Source organism: Odocoileus virginianus, chromosome 22, assembly GCF_023699985.2.
Source record: "Odocoileus virginianus isolate 20LAN1187 ecotype Illinois chromosome 22, Ovbor_1.2, whole genome shotgun sequence".
Lineage (NCBI taxonomy): Eukaryota > Metazoa > Chordata > Mammalia > Artiodactyla > Cervidae > Odocoileus > Odocoileus virginianus.
In genome coordinates this window covers 17,805,732-17,825,210 of record NC_069695.1, presented here as the reverse complement: position 1 = coordinate 17,825,210, position 19,479 = coordinate 17,805,732, and the positions used below count along the sequence as shown (strand labels likewise).

Below are 19,479 nucleotides of genomic sequence, written 5' to 3'. Positions count from 1 at the left end.
TGTAGAGTCCATTTGTATATGTTTTTCTGCTTTTCAAATAAGTTCACCTGTACCATTGTTTCTAGATTCCACATATAAGCAGTATTATATGACACTTATCTTTTTATGATTTACTTCACTTTTTATGTTACTGAACTCTTTATGACAATGTCTATCCATGTCTCTGCAAATGGCACTATTCCATTCTTTTTTATATCAGAGTAATATTCCATTGTACATAGAGTCACAGATGTGGAGAACAAATGTATGGATACCAAAGGGAGAGGGTGAGGTGGGATGGATTGGGAATTTGGGATTGACATATACACACTATTGATACTATGAATAAAATAGATAACTAATGAGAGCCTACTGCATAGCACAGACAGCTCTACTCAGGTTTAGCTCTTTGGTGACCTAAATGGGAAGGATTTAAAAAGAGATGATTTATGTTTGTGTATAAATGACCCACATTGCTGTACCGCAGAAACTAACGCGGCATTGTAACGCACCTATGTGTGTTCAGTTGCCGTCATGTCTGATTCTTTGCAACCTCATGATCTGTAGCCCACCAGACTCCTATGTCCATGAGATTTTCCAGGCAAGAACACGGGACTGGGTTGCCATTTCCTTCCCGGGGAGCCTCCTGACTCAGGGTTTGAACCCCCATTTCCTGGATTGGCAGCCGTGTTCTTTACCACTGAGCCACCAGGGAAAGCCCCAAAGCACCTCTACTCCAATAAAAAAATTTTTGAAGCATTTCTTTTTCAATGTTTCTGATGAAGATAGAAAAGTAAACAGCTTTCCATCTTGCTTTTGTTACAAAAATCTTTACGAGATTCCGTTGAACCCCTCAGGTCTATAAGGAGTAGCAGGCATCTTTGTAGGACTGGGAATGCAGAGATGACAAGGGATTCCCAGGCCCATAGAAGCTCACAATGCAGCAGAGAAGACACAGGCCACACCCGTATTGGCCTGTGGCAGTATGGCCTGTGACCTGTGTATCTCACAGTGATGGTACCCAGGAAGCAGTGATTTATTTCATCTCTGAAGCAGGCCCCCCGGAGAGGTGAGCTGTGAGTTAGGATTTGAACAGCCATGAATGGAGTCTGGCATCAGACTCTGGACTGGGGATGCAGGGACTAATGTGGGACACATGGGCAGCAGCATCGCTTAGGTGGGTCTGCAGACAGTCAGGAATTGCAGGATTATAAGAGCTGACTCACTGGAAAAGACCCTGATGCTGGGAAAGATTGAGGGTAGGCGGAGAAGGAGATGAAGGAGGATGAGATGGTTGGATGGCATCACCGACTGAATGGACATGAGTTTGAGCAAACTCCAGTAGATGGTGAAAGACAGGGAAGCCTGGCATGCTACAGTCCATGGGGTCATAAAGAGCCAGACACGACTGAGTGACTGAATAACAACAACAACTCTGGAAGGGAAATGGTGGCAGGAAATGAAGATAAATAGGTAGATGGGGGTCGAGTCTGGAAAACCTCCTTGGTCATGTGATAACATTTGCACATTAACCCGTGGGCAGTGAGCTGCCCTGGAGTCGTTTGAACAGGGAGTTTGAACAGCCGCTTTTAGCCATGTGTTTTATGAAAGGCCAGCTTGTTGGCTGTGTGGGGTATAAACTGGAGAAGGCAGAGTCCAGACACAAGAGGGTGGGCCAAGTTTAGTGGGAATGTGAGCTGAAACTCCAGGTGTGGTGTGCAGGGGATGGGAGTTGCATAGGAGAAAGTTTCAGGAAATTGTTTGGAAAGGAAGGTGTTGGGAGGACTTGTTGTTCACAGGGTTTTGGCTTGAGCCTCTGGCTTGTGGTCCATCAGCCAGCGTTGGCAACATCCACACCAAACTGCCTGGCACTTTCATTTCCTGTTTCAGATCCCGTGCCCACGCATGGCCATGGTCCCCTTTGATGTTCATCATCTTGTCCTAACAGTGAGCGCACTTTCTCATCTGCCAACAAGTCCACCCTCTCCCGGGGGGATGGATAATAAACATTATGAAAGTGTCATGTCTTCTGTAGGCATAAATAAATCCTCGGGGATGTGCTCAGGGGCAGAATTGCCCATGGACATCCTACAGGAACTTCTAGGTGGAGGACCGGCATCCTGTGTCTCAGAGGCTGCACATCTTTAAACATGATGGTGATGCCGAGCCCAGTGAGATGCATGCACTTAGGAGGTGTGCTGGATGAAGGAAGTGATTGATGTTCACCCACTGAGGCACCTGTTTTTGAGGCTGCTTGCCCTACCCTCTTGTGTCTGGACTCTGCCCTCTCTATTTTCATGGTTGAAACCGTGCATGCTAATTGTACCTATGATGTACATATCTCCTTTGTACAGACAATCTAGACACACAATCTGTGACATGTCCAAAGATAGAAGAGGTAGCTGACAGATTCAGGACTTCATGAATCCTGGCCTCAGTTTCCAAATGAGTTGACTGAGCCTTACAAGTTCCCAATTTTTGCTGTAGAAGAAGTACTCCTAATGACAGGAAATTGGGATGAATGTTTAACCAAGAGGATAGAGGAAATTATATTGACTTTTTCCTTACATGTGATTTGATTCTACCCAACAAATGGGATGTGTAGAAAAAAATGTTCATGGAAGGAAATATATTTAGTTGAGTTTGGGTTAATCAGTGAAAAGAAACCATTGGCTGGCTGTTATAAGCTGGATAATACAGCTTGGCTGTATTGCATGTGGGTGAGTTCTGGAGTTTATTTTATCAGCTGTCCCAGATAATGATTTTATGCTAATAAAATCATCAAGAGATGGATTTGTAAATCATACTAAACTGGCAGGAGCATTACAGGGCATAAAATTAAATTCTGTCCTTTATTAATTTCCTGGGTCTCTCTGACCAACACCCAGGATCGTTTTCCACCTAGGGTATTTCTTCTTATTGAGTAGTTCCACTTAGGAGAAAAATTACAGATAGAGAGTTTCTTAGCATGAAATTAGAAAATAGAATTCAGCACTTTGATCAAGCAGTGTTATTCTGTTGCCCTTATTCACCTGAGAGACATTTATGACTTAAAAAGACTTATTTAGAGCAGTGATCTCTGAAAGTCTTTCTCCACACCCTTGGAGGCATATAATACACAATCTGTTGATGTATGGAAGAAAATAATTGAACTTCAATTAAATTTATTTTGTAGTTTGTACTTTAAAGAGTCAATTATATGTGTCTAATAATCTGAATATGTGGAGTACTACATGATATAGTTTATAAATGTAATGAGATGTTGTACCTTTTTTAATTTATGTTTTAAAATCTTAGTATTCAGAATGTCTATTTAGCTTTATAAAATGAAGCATAGTTAAATTATAATGTTGTGTTTCGTGTGGGCAGCAAAGTGATCAAGTTATATAACATATATATTTATATATTTTCCTTTTTCAGATTCTTTTCCATTATAGGTTGATACAAGATGCTGAGTACAGTTCCCTGTGCTATAGGGAAGATGCGATACAGTAGGTCCCTGTGCTATCTAGTAGGTCCTTGTTGTTTATATATTTTATATAATAGTGTGTATACATTAATCCCAATCTCCTAATCTATCCTGCCCCTCCTCCTTTCCCCTCTGATAACAGTAAGTTTGTTTTCTATGTCTGTGAGTCTGTTTCTGTTTTTGTAAATAAGTTCATTTGTATTTCTTTTTTAGATTCCACATATATGTGATAACATATATCATTTTCTGTCTGACTTACTTCGCTAGCTATGACAATCGCTAGGGCCATCCATATCGCTGCGAATGGCATTATTTCATTCTTTTTAATGACTGAATAAAAGGTTGTGGCTTTTTAAAAAACTGAAGTTATCTTTACCTTCCTAAAACTGTTTGAAACTACTTATCTAGAGCACTTTTCTAAAATGGGTCACAGATTAGTTTGTTCTGAGACCTTTTTTCCTAACACAGATTCCTGAAGATTCTGGTTAAATAGGTCAGATTAGAATAATGGTTATCAAACCTAAGTGTGCATCAGAATTATCTAGGGGGCAGGCAGAGGATGAGATGGTTAGATAGCATCACTGACTCAATAGACATGCATTTGAGCAAACTCCAGGAGATAGTGGAGGACAGGGGAGCCTGGCTTGCTGCAGTTCATGGGGTTACTAAGAGTCAGACACAAGTTGGCAACTGAACTACTGGCTTGCTAAAGCATGGAGTGCTGATTCTGGCCTCACCCCAGAGTTTCTGATTCCGTAGGGTCGGAGGTGGGGCCTGGTATTTCTAAGTAGAGCGAACCACTGTGAGAACCTCAGTCCCCACCTGGGACTCAGGACACAGGTGGTTCCAGAGATGAGGTGACAACTACTGATCTGGATTTTTCAGTCTGCCCTGGCCAGTTCTTGCAGATACTTCATCATTTAGTTTTCTTTTCCTACTCCTGTTGCATTGGTAGAGGCAGACAGCTGCTTTTCACACTGTATTTTTCAATATCGGTGTGGAAGATAGAAGCACCAGTGTGATATTCAGGGAGATTTGAATTTGAAGAGAATTCATACGAGTGATTTAATTAAATCCTCTCTGAGCTACTTATCTGTACGTGGAAAACCGAGACAGTCAGGTCACTAATGATTTGGCTGCATCTGTACAATATTTTGGAATGGAAATAACACTGTTAACCCAGTTTAAAAAAACAGATTTTGAAATGAATAGGAAAAATACATGGTTGTTTTTTTTTTACAATCAGTTCTTTTTAAAAAAATAAGGAACCAATAGATTGGTATGAGATGAAGAATGCGATGTGGTAAGCTATAGAAACTTTAAGAACAAAACAACTCATTTCCTTTGAACTATGTAAAGTACATCCACTGGCAAATAACACTTCTTATGATAGAGTGTGGCATCAGCCATTTAAATGCCTGTGCAATGTGTAAAAGCCGCTTGCTAGATTAAATTATGTAGAAGTGCATTCTATAATGCTTACTGTCCGATTCACTAACCATCAGTGGGGCATTCAGAGTTTAAGAGGCATTATATACTTCCATTGTTGGCAGGCAATTAAATGCAGAAATCACTGGGATTGATTTAGAAGAGGAAAGCAGTGGCTTAGCTATATTGGTGCAGGGTTTTTTTTCCCCACTCTTAAAACAATTATGCATATTATAGCTCACTACTGTTTATCCTTTGAAAATGTAGTTTACAGCCGTTTATCTCACAGCTCTAAATTTGAAATAAATGGAAAGGACCACCTGAGATTACATGTATTTTAGGAAAATAGAACATATAACATTAATTCACTTAGTACCAGTTTTTGATTTGCCCTCTCTATAGAGAGTCCCATTTAATATTTTATGCATTTGATAAAGGCTGCCTTAAATGGGGTCATTCTGTATTTAGAACAAATGAGAAAAATGTTCCAGAAATCTCCTTGAGGAGTATTATAGTCTTTTTACAAAATGACTTTAAAAGGACTGTAATTATAACAAGGAGAATGATTGCCTGAGTATATAAGTCAGTTTAACCTGTTAAAGTCAAAACCTGAAAATGTATGTGTATCTTAGGAGGAGGGTGAAATTAACATTTGGTTGTCCTCCATTAGCGGTACTTTCAGGAGCTTATTTACAATGCAATTCATGTAACAGTCATTACATAAATATTTCAGGTTGTTATTTGCTTACTTTATGGAGGCAGGTTAAGTGTGAGGATGAAGTGTTAGCCGCTCGATCCTGTCCGACTCTTTGCAATCCCCTGGACTGTGGCCCACTAGGCTCCTCTGTCCATGGGATTTCCCAGGCAAAAATACTGGAGTGGGTTGCCATTCCCTTCTCCAGGGGATCTTCCAGACCCAGAGACTGAACCTGGACCTCCTGCCTTGCAGGCAGATTCATTACCAGCTGAGCCACCAGAGGAGCCAGGTAGCCCCGACGTTGTGGATCTGGGGCTCCTGAAGCTGTGTGTGCTGGAAGCCTTCTGGGAGGTCTGAAAGCCCCATCTTTCCCCCTTCCCTGCCTCTCCAGGACCTTCTGCTGGCCAAGCTTAAAGTCTTACCAAGTGGAACAGGGTGTGTAGTCAGAGGGTCTGCATACATTTTCGCAGAGCAAGCAATGGAAAGTGAATTTAAGGCTGAGAGGTAATACATTGATACCTGGCAAAAAGGATATTGATGCTTGCCTTTAGGCTTTGTGATACAGACATTTGCATGGTGTTTGTTATGTGATGAGTTCTCTGATCAGACATATGGGCTTCCAGATGGTGCGAGTGGTGAAGAACCCACCTGCCAATGCAGGACGTATAAGAGACACGAGTTTGATCCCTGAGTCAGGAAGATGCCGTGGTGGAGGAAATACTCCAGTATTCTTGCCTGGAGAATCCCATGGACAGAGGGGCCTGGCAGGCTACAGTTCATGCAGTCTCAAAGAATTGGATGCTACTGAAGTGATTTAGCATCCACACACGCATTGAGAGTATAGTCTTAGGCTGGTTGTGAGGATTAAATGAAATAATGACTCTCTGTTTTCTGAAGCAGAATCTGGCTAGCATGTGATGAATGTTCAGGAAATTAAGGTCTTTGCAGATCACAGGGCACTCACATCATAGTGTTGAGTAGTAACTTCAAGCTAAACGAAGGGTCCAGGTAATGGTTTTTACCCTCACACCTTAAAGGCTACAGGAGCACCTTTGGAAGGATCCTAGAGTCAGTTTTCTAAACTCAGACACCACCCTTTACAAAATTAGATAGAACAGAAATGAAAAAGGCCAGTGTATCTCAGTAGAGATAAATGTGGTTTATGAAGTGTGCATATACATGTGATGGGTTACGGGGTCATGACTATGGGTCACAATCAAAGAATATTTAGATACTGCTTCAGAGGGTGAGTTCCAATCCCTGACAATTTGGTTTCCTTTGTCTTCTCTCCGGTTCTGGAGCTTTAGTAAGATACAGAGTGATCTTGTGAAAGGATTTTTAAGTTTCCTTTGTGGAAAAAGTGGACCATCCACTCCTTTATAACCTATGTCTTAATGATGGCATGCTACTCTTGGTCTGACTGAATAATTCTCTGCTGTTCCAAAGAAGGACTTCCCTCATGGCTCAGTGGTGAAGAATCTGCCTGCCAGGAGATGTGGGTTTGATCCCTGGGTTGGGAAGGAAATGGCAGTATTTGGAAATACTGGAAAAGAAATTTCCAGTATTCTTGCCTGGGAAATCCCATGGACAGAGGAGCCTGGTGGGCTGTAGTCCACAGGGTCCTAAAGAGTCGGTCATGACTAAATAAACAACAGCAGCAAATTCCTAAGAAAGATAAATTCCCTTCAATATGCAAATGATAATATTTTATTTTCATAAATCATGAATGACCTTTATAGACAACTAGCTTTACTATCTTAATTATTGCCAGAAAGAAAAAAAAAAGCCTTTAACTTTTCTAAAAGCAAAAACCATAATTTGAGGAGACTTCATTAACATTTAGCTGGCTTATAGTTTTCAGCCATAGTAAAAAAAAATGAACGTGTTCAGTGATTTTGTCACATTTGGAACTGATTCATCTTGGAATACATCAGGACAGGGCTGGGTGTTTTTGAAAACAATTGAGATTGTTTTCATTGTTTAAGTGGATATTACAGTTAGAAAAAAATTTAGACAAAATTATCGTGGCCAGATTCTGCACAGAGCTTTGGGAAATTCATCATGTGTGTTTCTGAAAAAGCATTTATTGGGTGCCTACCATGTACAGACCAGACCTCTGGTGACTCAGACAGTAAAGAATCTGCCTGCAATGCTGGAGACCCAGGTTCAATCCCTGGGTTGGGAAGATCCCCTGGAGAAGGAAAGGGCAACCCACTCTAGTATTCTTGCCTGGAAAATCCCATGGACTGAGGAGCCTGGCGGACTATAGTCCTTGGGGTCGCGAAGAGTCGGGCACAACTGAGTGAATAGCACTTTCACTACTTTCACTTTACCATGTACTAGCTCTAAGGAATATCAAGATGACTAAGAGTTATAATGATCAAAATGCTTTTTGAGAGGATTCCTTGGTTAGGACTCTGTGTTTTCACTGCCAAGGACATGGGTTCAAGCCCTGGTTGGGGAACAAAAAGATCCCACAAGCTGGGGCAGCACGGCCAAAATAATAAAAATAAAATAACTTTTGGGATGAATTCCTAGGCTTCTGGACCCCTGTTTCTTTTAAACTCTGAAGTTTTTATAAAACAACAACAAAAAAACCAATGGTTCCATCTGATTTTTTTCTTTTTTTTTTTCATTTATTTTTATTAGTTGGAGGCTAATTACTTTACAGTATTATAGTGGTTTTTGCCATACACTGACATGAATCAGCCATGGATTTACATGTATTTCCCATCCCGATCCCCCCTCCCACCTCCCTCTCCACTCGATTCCTCTGGGTCTTCCCAGTGCACCAGGCCCGAGCACTTGTCTCATGCATCCAGCCTGGGCTGGTGATCTGTTTCACCCTAGATAATACACATCTGATTTCTAGAACCTATCGTGCTATGCTTCAGTAATAGCACAGACTGGCTTCAGGTTTTAGTTGAGGGGTAAATATATAAATTCATGGCAGCCCACTAAGACTTTTTTGAGAGAAGCACTATTCATAAAGACCATTTTGAGGGAGGTTACAGTTTTATCCAAGAATGCTCTGAGCTCCCACTTAATCAAGTTTAACTAATTGAAGTTGGATGACATGCTGTCCTGACATGTTGCCGAATGGACCCTAAAATCCATTGCTCCACTGTGGTGGTTGCCCCTGAGAACTGTGTTCATTAATGCATGTTGACTGCTTTGTCCTAATGCCCTGGGAAGAGAGGTCCCTCTGGATTTAGGATTAGGAGTTGTTTTTCTTTCCAGTCTTTAGTTTGGGAGATACTGTCACACAGTGTTAAGAATGTGGGTTTTCAGGACAGGATGCCTGGGTTCAAGTCTCTGCATCACTGTCTTCCACCTTTGGAAACTTGTGTGCAAGCTTTCAACTCTTCTGTGCCTCATTTTCTGTAACTGTAAAATGGAGATCATGGTACCTGTGTTATCGGGTTGGTGTGAGCATTGAACAAGTCCTTAGAAATTGTGAAAGTGAGAAAGTAAAAGTGTTAGTCGCTTGACCGACTCTTTGCTACCCCACAGACTGTAGCCCACCAGGCTCCACTATGCACAGATATCTCCAGGCAAGGATACTGGAGTGGATTGCCATGCCCTTCTCCATTAGTAAATGGAAACCCCTGTTAGTAGCTTTAGTATGTATATTATCATCTCACAGATACTGTGGACTGTGTAATCAGTCATTATTTCCTCTTGGCGCTGGCTACACCAAAGCTCAGAATGAAGTATGTGGCCAGTGAATGAGCCTAATGACTTTTTAAAAAATTATTTGGTGATAATGGTGGAGTCCTCTCCATAATCCTGATATCATCTTGTTCTTACTTTTTTTTTTTCTCTACTTTTCTTGCTTTTCAATTTTCACTTTTCTTTAATTTTATTAATTTAATTGGCATGTTATCGTGTTGCACTGCCTGTCGTGGAACAAGCCGCACAGTCATCATCCTTGTTGTCTGTTACCGGATATTGACACCCACTGACACTTCCTTTCACATAATAACACCTTATTCCTGCACAGGTTGTGTATTGTATGCAGATTTGCTAAGGAAAAGCCTCTCTCAAGGTATGATGGAGGCATGTGTGTGTGTGTGTGTGTGTGTGTGTATTTATGTAAGAGAGAGAACAAGAGAGAAGCAGATCACCACCTATCTGGCTTGCATCACCTTTCCTCCATCACATGTTTGACCTTGGGTTTAGTCCTGATTCCCCTCCTCAAAAGAGAAATAATTTACCTTGACTGGTGGATGAATATGGTCCAGCCGTGGGCTGTTGGGTGTTGGTCCAATGCCCAGAGTTCTAGAGAAAACGTGGCAATTTGTTGCTGACGGTATTCCTCTACATGATGGTAAGCTGTCTGTGTTATCCTGAAACTGCAGATGACTTATTTTTGGAAAATCTTCCAAAAATGATGGTTCTGGGACTTTGCTTCCTTGTCACATTCTTCACTGGCCCCAAGGCACTCACTTGACAAGCCCAGCCAGCTCTGTTCTTTGCTCTTGTGGTGCCATGGAGGAGCCCACACTCATTTCCCTAAAGAGTACATCTTACAATCTCAATTATTTATTCCAGCCACTTGCAGTGCAGTGAACTCCTGAGAGTCCTTGTAGAAGGTACAGATAGATGGTAAGGAAGATTTGTTGTTCAGTCATTCAGTTGTGTCTGACTCTCTGCGACCCCATGGACTGCAGCACTCCAGGCTTCCCTGTCCCTCTTTATCTCCCAGAGTTTGCTCAAACTCATGTTCATTGAGTTGCTGATGCCATCCAACCATCTCATCCTCTGTCACCCTCTTCTCCTGCCTTCAATCTTTCCTAGCATCAGGGCCTTTTCCAGTGAGTTGACTCTTTGCATCAGGTGGCCAAAGTATTGGAGCTTCAGCTGTAGCGTCAGTCCTTCCAGTGAATATTCAGAGTTGATTTAAGACCTTAGCTTAAATCTTAGTAAGATTATTAGTAATAGCTTTTACTAATTAGTAATATAGTAATAATAATTAGTAGTAGTAGTAGTAGCTGATACTGGTGGACTCGGCCAACTCTGTTAGACCAGCCACACTTGCTGCTGAACTGACTTAGAAACACCGAGTGAGGTGTTATATTCATGTTGTTGGTAAAGACATTGGAGTTCCGAGAGGCTAAATGATTTGTCTACAAACACAGAGTCAATGGGACAAGAATAAGGAAGTGCCAGGTGTCTGACTCTGGAACCTGTTCACTTCATGTCTACCCAGAGTTGCCTTGAAATTGAAAAGCTTCACTGTGCTTTCTTGCCTTGGTTATATGCCATTGCTGTTGACCTGACTCTTGCCTTATTTCATCTCAGTGGATCACCTTTGCTGTTTTAGGGTTCTGAGTCTGTTGGATGAAGAGCAGTGATGGGTCCCTAGGTGTTCAGGGAGACATAGGTTGCGGCAACAGGAAATCCAGTCTGTGCCATTTTCTGGTGGTTCCATAATCCTGTGTGGATTCTTTGTTTTCTTTCAAGTGGTAAAAGCAGCTTTATATAATGGGGAAATTATATCCTTGTACCAGCATTGTATTAGTCGTTGGGGTTTGCTTCAGCCATACCAACTCTCACCATTGTATTTGCTTATATCTACAGTGCCAAGAATTGGTTCCTAAACCAGATCTTTAACCAGCCTTCAGTTGTTTTGCTGATGCCCCAAGCTATTTGTCGCTGCTTAAGATTGCACGGCAGGACTTTCATCAAAGAGCTGTCTGTGCTTCCATTGGGGGTCCCTTTTCTGTCAAAATTCATGCTTCTTTCTTTCTTTTGAATATTACAAGTGCTACTGCTATTTGGGCTTATTCCTGCAGCAGTGAGGCTATTTTCTATATCAAAATTAGGGCTTGCAACCAAGAGAAAATATTTCTCATAAATGTTTGCATAGTCTTCTAACATTTCTTACCTGAAATTGGAAAGTTGTTAGTATTACATGCTTGAAACAAAGCCACTCTGTTTCTGAACTTGTTAAAACTGAATAAGAGGGAAATATAAATTACCAGTTGTTGTCAAGGTGAAGTATTGAGTTAATGCTGGGTCTTTATAATGAGTTTTCTGTTCCCAACAGAATATTTAATTGGCCAGTTCTGTTAAAAGTGTTACAGAAGATGGTGTCCAGGGCCACTGGAGCTAGTGACTTAATACGAAGAGCGAAAGCAGAGGGACACTTCTTAAAATGGCCCAAGGTCCCTTGAACATCTTTTGTCAGTGATTTGGAGGCTGACAGCAAGCATGCTTCATCAAACTTGCAGATAACCTAGATCTAGCTAGGATAACTTAACACCCGAAGGACAAAATCAGGATCGCAGAAGCTCTCACCAGGCTAGAGAGATGTACTGACAACAGAGATGGGGTTTAGAAAGGGAAAATGTAGAAAGTCACTTCCCTTATTGCAAAGAGAGAAGTGGCTCGATGGCAGGGTATGACGAAGACGTGTGGGATTCCAGGCTCCAGGAATCCTGGGATGGGCCATCCCTCAGCTCAGGCTGTTGACAGAGCAAGAGGTCAAGGGAAGTAGTCAGTTGAATTGGGGCTGCAGTACTGGAAGTCCCTGGTGTAGACGAGTGCTGATAAACTCGACAGTGGTTAGAACACCTGCCTTCATGGCGAAGGTCTGAGAGCCTTCTAGTGGGAGGAAGGGAGGGGAGTAAAGCGTGTTTTGCCTAGAGAAGCAAAAACATAGAACTTGACAGCTCTTTTTAAATAGCTTTATTGTGTAAGAACGGGGATTTTTCACTGTTTCTTCACAGGGAAGAGCTAAGATAGATAGGTATACATTTCAGGAAGCTGCATTTGGGCCTTTTTAAAGAAATCGTTTACAATCAGAGGGATGTTTTCTAGATTATGGGTGCCCACCTATTCAGAGGGCTTCCCAGATTCTGCCTGCCAATACAAGGGATGCCGGAGGTGTGGGTTCTATCCGTGGGTTGGGAAGATCCCCTGGAGATGGAAGTGGCAACCCACTCCAATATTCTTGTCTGGAGAATCCCATGGACAGAGGAGCCTGATGGGCTACAGTCTATAGGGTCGCAAAGAGTCAGACAGGACTGAACACATGTGCACCTGTTTGGAAGCTGTCTGTCTAGAAGGTTGTAGAATTGATGTAAGCAAGTGGATGGAAATTGGACTAGGGGACGCTATGTCTGAGTTTGTACAACTACTTTATTATTATTATTTTATTTATCTTCTTGCTGCCAGGGCATATGGTACAGCCACAGTGAAATTATATTCTTATATTTGTGTTTTCTTGACCAGCCCCTCAATTCTCATCATTGGCAAGTGATTATAATTAATCTTTTAAATTGGTATGATTAATAACATTCTATGATAATGGGCAGTAGAATTTTCATGATAATTAAGATGATTGATATAATCCTTCACTTTGGCAATGTGAAACACTGGGGGAAAGACTTGATGCTGTAATAATTCAGGGTAACAGGAGACATTTGAGAGGATATGGGTGGAACTTTTTGAATCATCATTGTGTCCCCAGATGCTGAAACAGCGGACCTGCTTTGCATATACTGCATTTTCTTTTATTCTTTGTTTCTTTATTTAAGTAGCTTCATTTTTAGCTTCAACATCCAGCAGATGTTTACCCCATGTTTAATTTTGAATTTATCCCTGCCTTTAAAAATTGTGTGGACTGTAAGCAAATTTATAATCTCTTTTAATTTTGAGAACTCAAATCTCCAAAGTGTTTTGTTTTTGTGTTAGATTTAGAATAATCCTTAGAAAAATATTTTTCAAGCAAGGTCTACAATCTCTACTGTTTTGTCCCTGACCAGCATGCCAGTGTTATGGTGGAAGTATTTCTCTTTTCATTTTTTGGACAAATTATAATTTTTTTTGTTTTGAAGATATGCTGAACACCTAGAATGGTTCTATTAAAGTTTTGAACACAAGGTCAATTATGCCAACTTCATATGAATCTGGAAAATATGAATTATAAATTTGCTTCATTTTTACTTTCAACCAGGCTGCCCCAATGCTTTGTGGGTAAAGAATCCACCTGCAATGCAGGAGACACAGGAGACATGGGTTCAGTCCCTGGGTCTGGAAGATCCCCTGGAGGAGGAAATGGCAGCTCAGTCCAGTATTTTGGCCTGGAGAATCCCATGGCTAGAGGAGCCTGGTGGGCTTCAGTCCAAATGGTCACAAAGAGTCAGACACAACCGAGTGGCTATCATAAAGATGTCAGAGTCTTTCAGGGAAACAATATAATTTAGAATTATTGACAAGGCAAGACTAGTACTCAGATAACACTTACTTAGGATGCAGTGGGGTCAGGGTCAAATTGAGTTGAGCATCAACCATGGGTTTACCATCCCCTGCAGTCATTGTAGCTTATCCCAGAGGTCTGGTTATTATTAATATCACTCTCCCTTCTTTTACATTTTAGGTGGTTGCCTCTTTGATGAGCCTTACAGCACGTGTGGATACAGTCAGGCTGTAGATGATGACTTCAACTGGGAGCAAGTGAACACCTTGACCAAACCAACCTCTGACCCATGGATGCCATCAGGTTTGCTTTTAGTTTTAAGTTCTCTTTTTAAAAGCAAAGGTGCAGAAGAGTCTTAATATCACAGTCAGTGTCCCTTGGGTGTTGGTTGAATGAGTGAGGATGTTGTGTTTTGAGTTTGGTGGTGAAGGCTGGTTATCTTGTGAGGATGGTTCAAGAGAACCAATGGCAGAGAGTTGACCTTTGTATCTCTACCTTTAAAGTCTAATTAAAGTTTACTTCCTTTATCTTTGGATTCATCTGAGCTAGATTAATGAGCATTACCCAATGGGATCCTTTCCCAGAAAGCAGAAATTATGGGAAATAGATTGATGTCTCTTCTGGCGAATGTGTCTGGTAGTTAGAACTCTAGCTGGGGAATCCAGATACAAAGCCTCCATCTCAAAAAGGAGACCTGGGGAGGTGTCTCACCTTGCACCTGGGGAATCTAGGAGGATGCTTGTGGTCTTGAAAGCATTTGGATGAAAAGGTCTTGTGTACATGTAGATCCTTTTTCCACTGTAGAAATGCTTAGTAAGTTTTATGATGAGTGAGGAACATTTGGCCAGGAAGATTCTACTTCTTCTTTTTAAGGAAGAGCAGGAAGATTATGACTTACAAACTCTGATCAGATTGGAGGTTGATCATTTTAATAGACACTGGTTTTAGGCTGTGCATTGCCCATCCCTTTAAAGTTTTAGATTTGCAGATTCACTTAACAAATGGGGTGATGAGTGTACCCCATTCAAGATTCAAACTGGAAGAGATGTTACTCTGATTTGGATTTTGGATAAAGCACAATTTTTATACTTTTTAAGTGGCTATCGAGATCTAGATTGCCAGGAGAAGTATCAATAACCTCAGATATGCAGATGACACCACCCTTATGGCAGAAAGTGAAGAGGAACTAAAAAGTCTCTTGATGAAAGTGAAAGAGGAGAGTAAAAAAATTGGTCAAAAGCTCAACATTCAGAAAACTAAGATCATGGCATCTGGTCCCATCACTTCATGGGAAATCGATGGGGAAACAGTGAAAACAGTGTCAGACTTTATTTTGGGGGCCTCCAAAATCACTGCAGATGGTGATTGCAGCCATGAAATTAAAAGACGCTTACTCCTTGGAAGGAAAGTTGTGACCAACCTAGATAGCATATTACAAAGCAGGGACATTATTTGCCAACAAAGGTCCATCTAGTCAAGGCTATGATTTTTCCAGTGGTCATGTATGGATATGAGAGTTGAACTGTGAAGAAAGCTGAGCACCAAAAACTGATGCTTTTGAACTGTGGTGTTGGAGAAGACTCTTGAGAGTCCCTTGGACTGCAAGGAGATCCAACCAGTCCATCCTAAAGGAGATCAGTCCTGGGTGTTCATTGGAAGGACTGATGCTGAAGCTGAAACTCCAATACTTTGGCCACCTGATGGGAAGAGTTGACTCATTGGAAAAGACCCTGATGCTGGGAGGGATTGGGGGCAGGAGGAGAAGAGGATGACAGAGGATGAGATGGCTGGATGGCATCACTGACTGGATGGACATGAGTTTGGGTGAACTCTGGGAGTTTGTGATGGACAGGGAGGCCTGGCGTGCTGCGATTCATGGGGTCACAAAGAGTCGGACACGACTGAGCGACTGAACTGAACTGAACTGAACTGAACTGAGGTCTTCATTAGTGTATCTAAATGTAGTGGTATTTACATTTATTAAGTAACCTTGGAAAGGTAGCTTGTGAAAATGAAGTAGGGTTTAATGTTGTCTGGTGAAGCTTTCACAGTTATGATGCCCACCACGTTCTTCCCATGTCCTTCCCCCGTTTAAGTCCTTATTACTTCAGAGAGAGGAACCTTGAGCCCTTGAGCACTGGTTTAACTGGTCCTCAAATCTGTCCTAGTTCTTGGTGACTTCCCCGCAGCTGACCGTCTCCTCTTCTGTCTCTCTTTTTCTCATGTAAGTAAGTGCTTCTGAATATTACTTGTGTTTGAGTCAGTGGTTCTTTAGTTGTTTTTCCAGTCTAATCTGGTTTCATTCTTGTCAGTGATAAGGGGCTGGATGGGGGACACAGCAGCCTCCCGCTGAGGAGCTGACCTTTCCTAAGAGGCTTCTCACCCTGAAGGCCTTTGTTCTCACTTGCTTTTACTGATAGAGTATGTGTGTGTGGAGTTAGGTGCTTGGCCCTCAAAAGTCAGTAAACAGGCCAGGCTGGTGGAAAGGAAAGTTTGCTTTATTTCAGATGCCGCCAACTGGGAGGGGGAGGGTGGCGGACATCTGTCCAAAGACTGACTCCCCGCCCCCACAAGCAGGAGGTGAGAACTTCTATAGAAGGAGTGCAGGAAGGGGTTACAGGCAGAAACGGCACAGTCCTCTCTAACGGTCATCTTCGAATTGGTCATCAGCAGTCTGACCAGCATCACCATGGTTGTTTTAGGTACAGTTAATCTCAGTTCCTAGCATATTAAAAAGCAGAGACATTACTTTGCCAACAAGGCTGTGGTTTTTCCAGTAGTCATGTATGGATGTGAGAGTTGCACTTTGAAGAAAGCTGAGAGGCGAAAAATTGATGCTTTTGAACTATGGTGTTGGAGAAGACTCTTGAGAGTCCCTTGGACTGAAAGGACATCCAACCAGTCCATCCTAAAGGAGATCAGTCCTGGGTGTTCATTGGAAGGACTGATGCTGAAGCTGAAACTCCAGTACTTTGGCGACCTGATGGGAAGAGTTGACTCATTGGAAAAGACACTGATGCTGGGAGGGATTGGGGGCAAGAGGAGAAGGGGATGACAGAGGATGAGATGGTTGGATGGCATCACCGACTCGATGGACATGGGTTTGAGTAAACTCCGGGAGTTGGTGATGGACAGGGAGGTCTGGCGTGCTGCAATTCATGGGGTCACAAAGAGTCGGACAAGACTGAGCGACTGAACTGAACTGAACTGAACTGAATTTCAGTTCCAGGGTCCATTTGTTCCCATTTCTTTGCAGTCAGTTCTCAGAATCGTGGCAGCTCAAGTCCTGGGTACAGTCTGGTCATCATGTAATTAACTTCTCCACCTGGTGCTTTGGTATCTATAAGACAGCTCACAGGATACGGCTCAGAGTATTGTCTCTAGCCCCTGAGAAAGGACTGAAGGCCCTTGACTATGCTTAACGACTACATGATGATTAGTTAGTCTCTTCTGACTGTTTCCCTTTGTTTCAGCATCTCTCACCCCTCGGAATAAACTTATCCTTTGCCTGAAGTTTTCCACAGACAAAAGGCAGGCAGAGGACACGGTGGGGGGCAGGGCAAGGGCATAGGGTCCTGCTCCGTTTCAGTCTCTCTGGAGCCTCGATCCAGGGAAGCTGAGAGGATATTCAAATTCAGTCTTGGGCGTTTTCTCCGCAAGAGTGCATCTGGGTTTTTTTTTTTTTTAATTTTTTTTAATTTTTATTAGTTGGAGGCTAATTACTTTACATCATTACAGTAGTTTTTGTTATACATTGAAATGAATTAGCCATGGATTTACATGTATTCCCCATCCCAATCCCCCCTCCCACCTCCCTCTCCACCCGATCCCTCTGGGTCTTCCCAGTGCACCAGGCCCGAGCACTTGTCTCATGTACCCAACCTGGGCTGGTTATCTGTTTCACCCTAGATAATATACATGTTTCAATGCTGTTCTCTTGAAACATCCCACCCTCGCCTTCTCCCAGAGTCCACAAGTCTGTTCTATACATCTGAGACTCTTTTACTGTTCTGCATATAAGGCCATCGTTACCATCTTTCTAAAGTCCATATATATGTGTTAGTATACTGTAATGGTCTTTATCTTTCTGGCTTACTTCGCTCTGTATAATGGGCTCCAGTTTCATCCATCTCATTAGAACTGATTCAAATGAATTCTTTTTAATGGCTGAGTAATATTCCATGGTGTATATGTACCACAGTTTCCTCATCCATTCGTCTGCTGATGGGCATCTGGGTTGCTTCCATGTCCTGGCTATTATAAACAGTGCTGTGATGAACATTGGGGTGCACGTGTCTCTTTCAGATCTGGTTTCCTTGGTGTGTATGCCCAGAAGTGGGATTGCTGGGTCATATGGCAGTTCTATTTCCAGCTTTTTAAGAAATCTCCACACTGTTTTCCATAGTGGCTGTACTAATTTGCATTCCCACCAACAGTGTAACAGGGTTCCTTTTTCTCCACACCCTCTCCAGCATTTATTGCTTGTAGACTTTTGGATAGCAGCCATCCTGACTGGCGTATAATGGTACCTCATTGTGGTTTTGATTTGCATTTCTCTGATAATGAGTGATGTTGAGCATCTTTTCATGTGTTTGTGTTTTCTTTGTTTGTTATCTTCAAATTTGGTGAACATTTTGTCATTCTCCACAGTAGGTACTTGGTTTCATTTTTGTGGTCCTTTAACTGGAGCCTGACTTGGAAACACCGACTTTTACAAAAGAGCCTCAGTAATGCCGGATCTTCAGCAGCCGCCGCTGGTTCTATTTTTGTTACAGGATGACCTACCTCTCTCCGTAAAGGAGGGCGAGGAATAGCTTCTTGTTACCATTCGTCCTTTTCTTCTTTGTGATGTCCTGTAAGGCCATCTCAGACCAAGCTGTCCAGGCTTTAAACACAGAAAGGATGGGTTTCTAGCTGAGGACATTACAAAGATGATAACATACTCAAAGACCGGCTGTGCTCTGGAGCAATTGGTGGAGAATTGAAGCAACACAGGTGGAGTGACTTTGCAAATTTTTGGCCTTTGAAGGCCCTTCTGCCTTTGGAAGACTGAAGTGGAGGCGTTTTAAATGTTCTTCCTGAATTTATTCCACTTCTGTTGATTAACAGAAAACTCAGGGATTCATATTAAGACTTTTGCATGTGGGATCTTAACTCCCCAACCAGTGATGAAACCCACACCTTCTTCACTGGAAGGTGCAGTCCCAACCACTGGGCCGCCACGGAAGTCCGTATCAGTCAGCTCGGTCAGTTCAGTCGCTCAGTCGTGTCCGACCCTTTGCGACCCCATGGATCGCAGCACGCCTTCTTGTTAGTTATCCATTTTATATATAGTAATGTGTGTATGTCAATCCCAATACCCAGATTTATCCCTCCCCCTCCTCCTCCTTGGTAACCATAAGTTCGGTTTCCACATCTGTGACTGTCTTTCTGTTCTGTTAATAGGTTCACTTGTACCATGTTTTTTTGGATTCTGCATATAAGTGATATCATATCCGATCACTTTATGTATTGCAGTGCATCGTGTAATTACACATGTAGATGAAAAGGTATTGATTGAGTGTTTCATGGTGCAGAAACATCCACACAAGTTGACAATGGTTAATGTTTTCTTATATTGTTAAAGTATTTGTATTTGGACCTTAGTGCTCCAGTTTTATGACATGAATATTTAACATGCTGCATATCTTATGTATTAGA

General features: G+C 42.1%; 1 protein-coding gene across 9 annotated transcripts in view; it reads left to right on the top strand.

The window, feature by feature from the left end:
- PTPRM (protein tyrosine phosphatase receptor type M) overlaps positions 1-19,479 on the top strand; it is a 635,772-nt gene that overhangs the window by 142,403 nt on the left and 473,890 nt on the right. For all 9 annotated transcript variants that reach the window (XM_020878055.2, XM_020878053.2, XM_020878052.2 and 6 more), the window contains exon 2: positions 13,960-14,082. In XM_020878055.2, the coding sequence (XP_020733714.2) occupies positions 13,960-14,082 (123 nt within the window). The remainder of the gene's footprint in view (positions 1-13,959; positions 14,083-19,479) is intronic.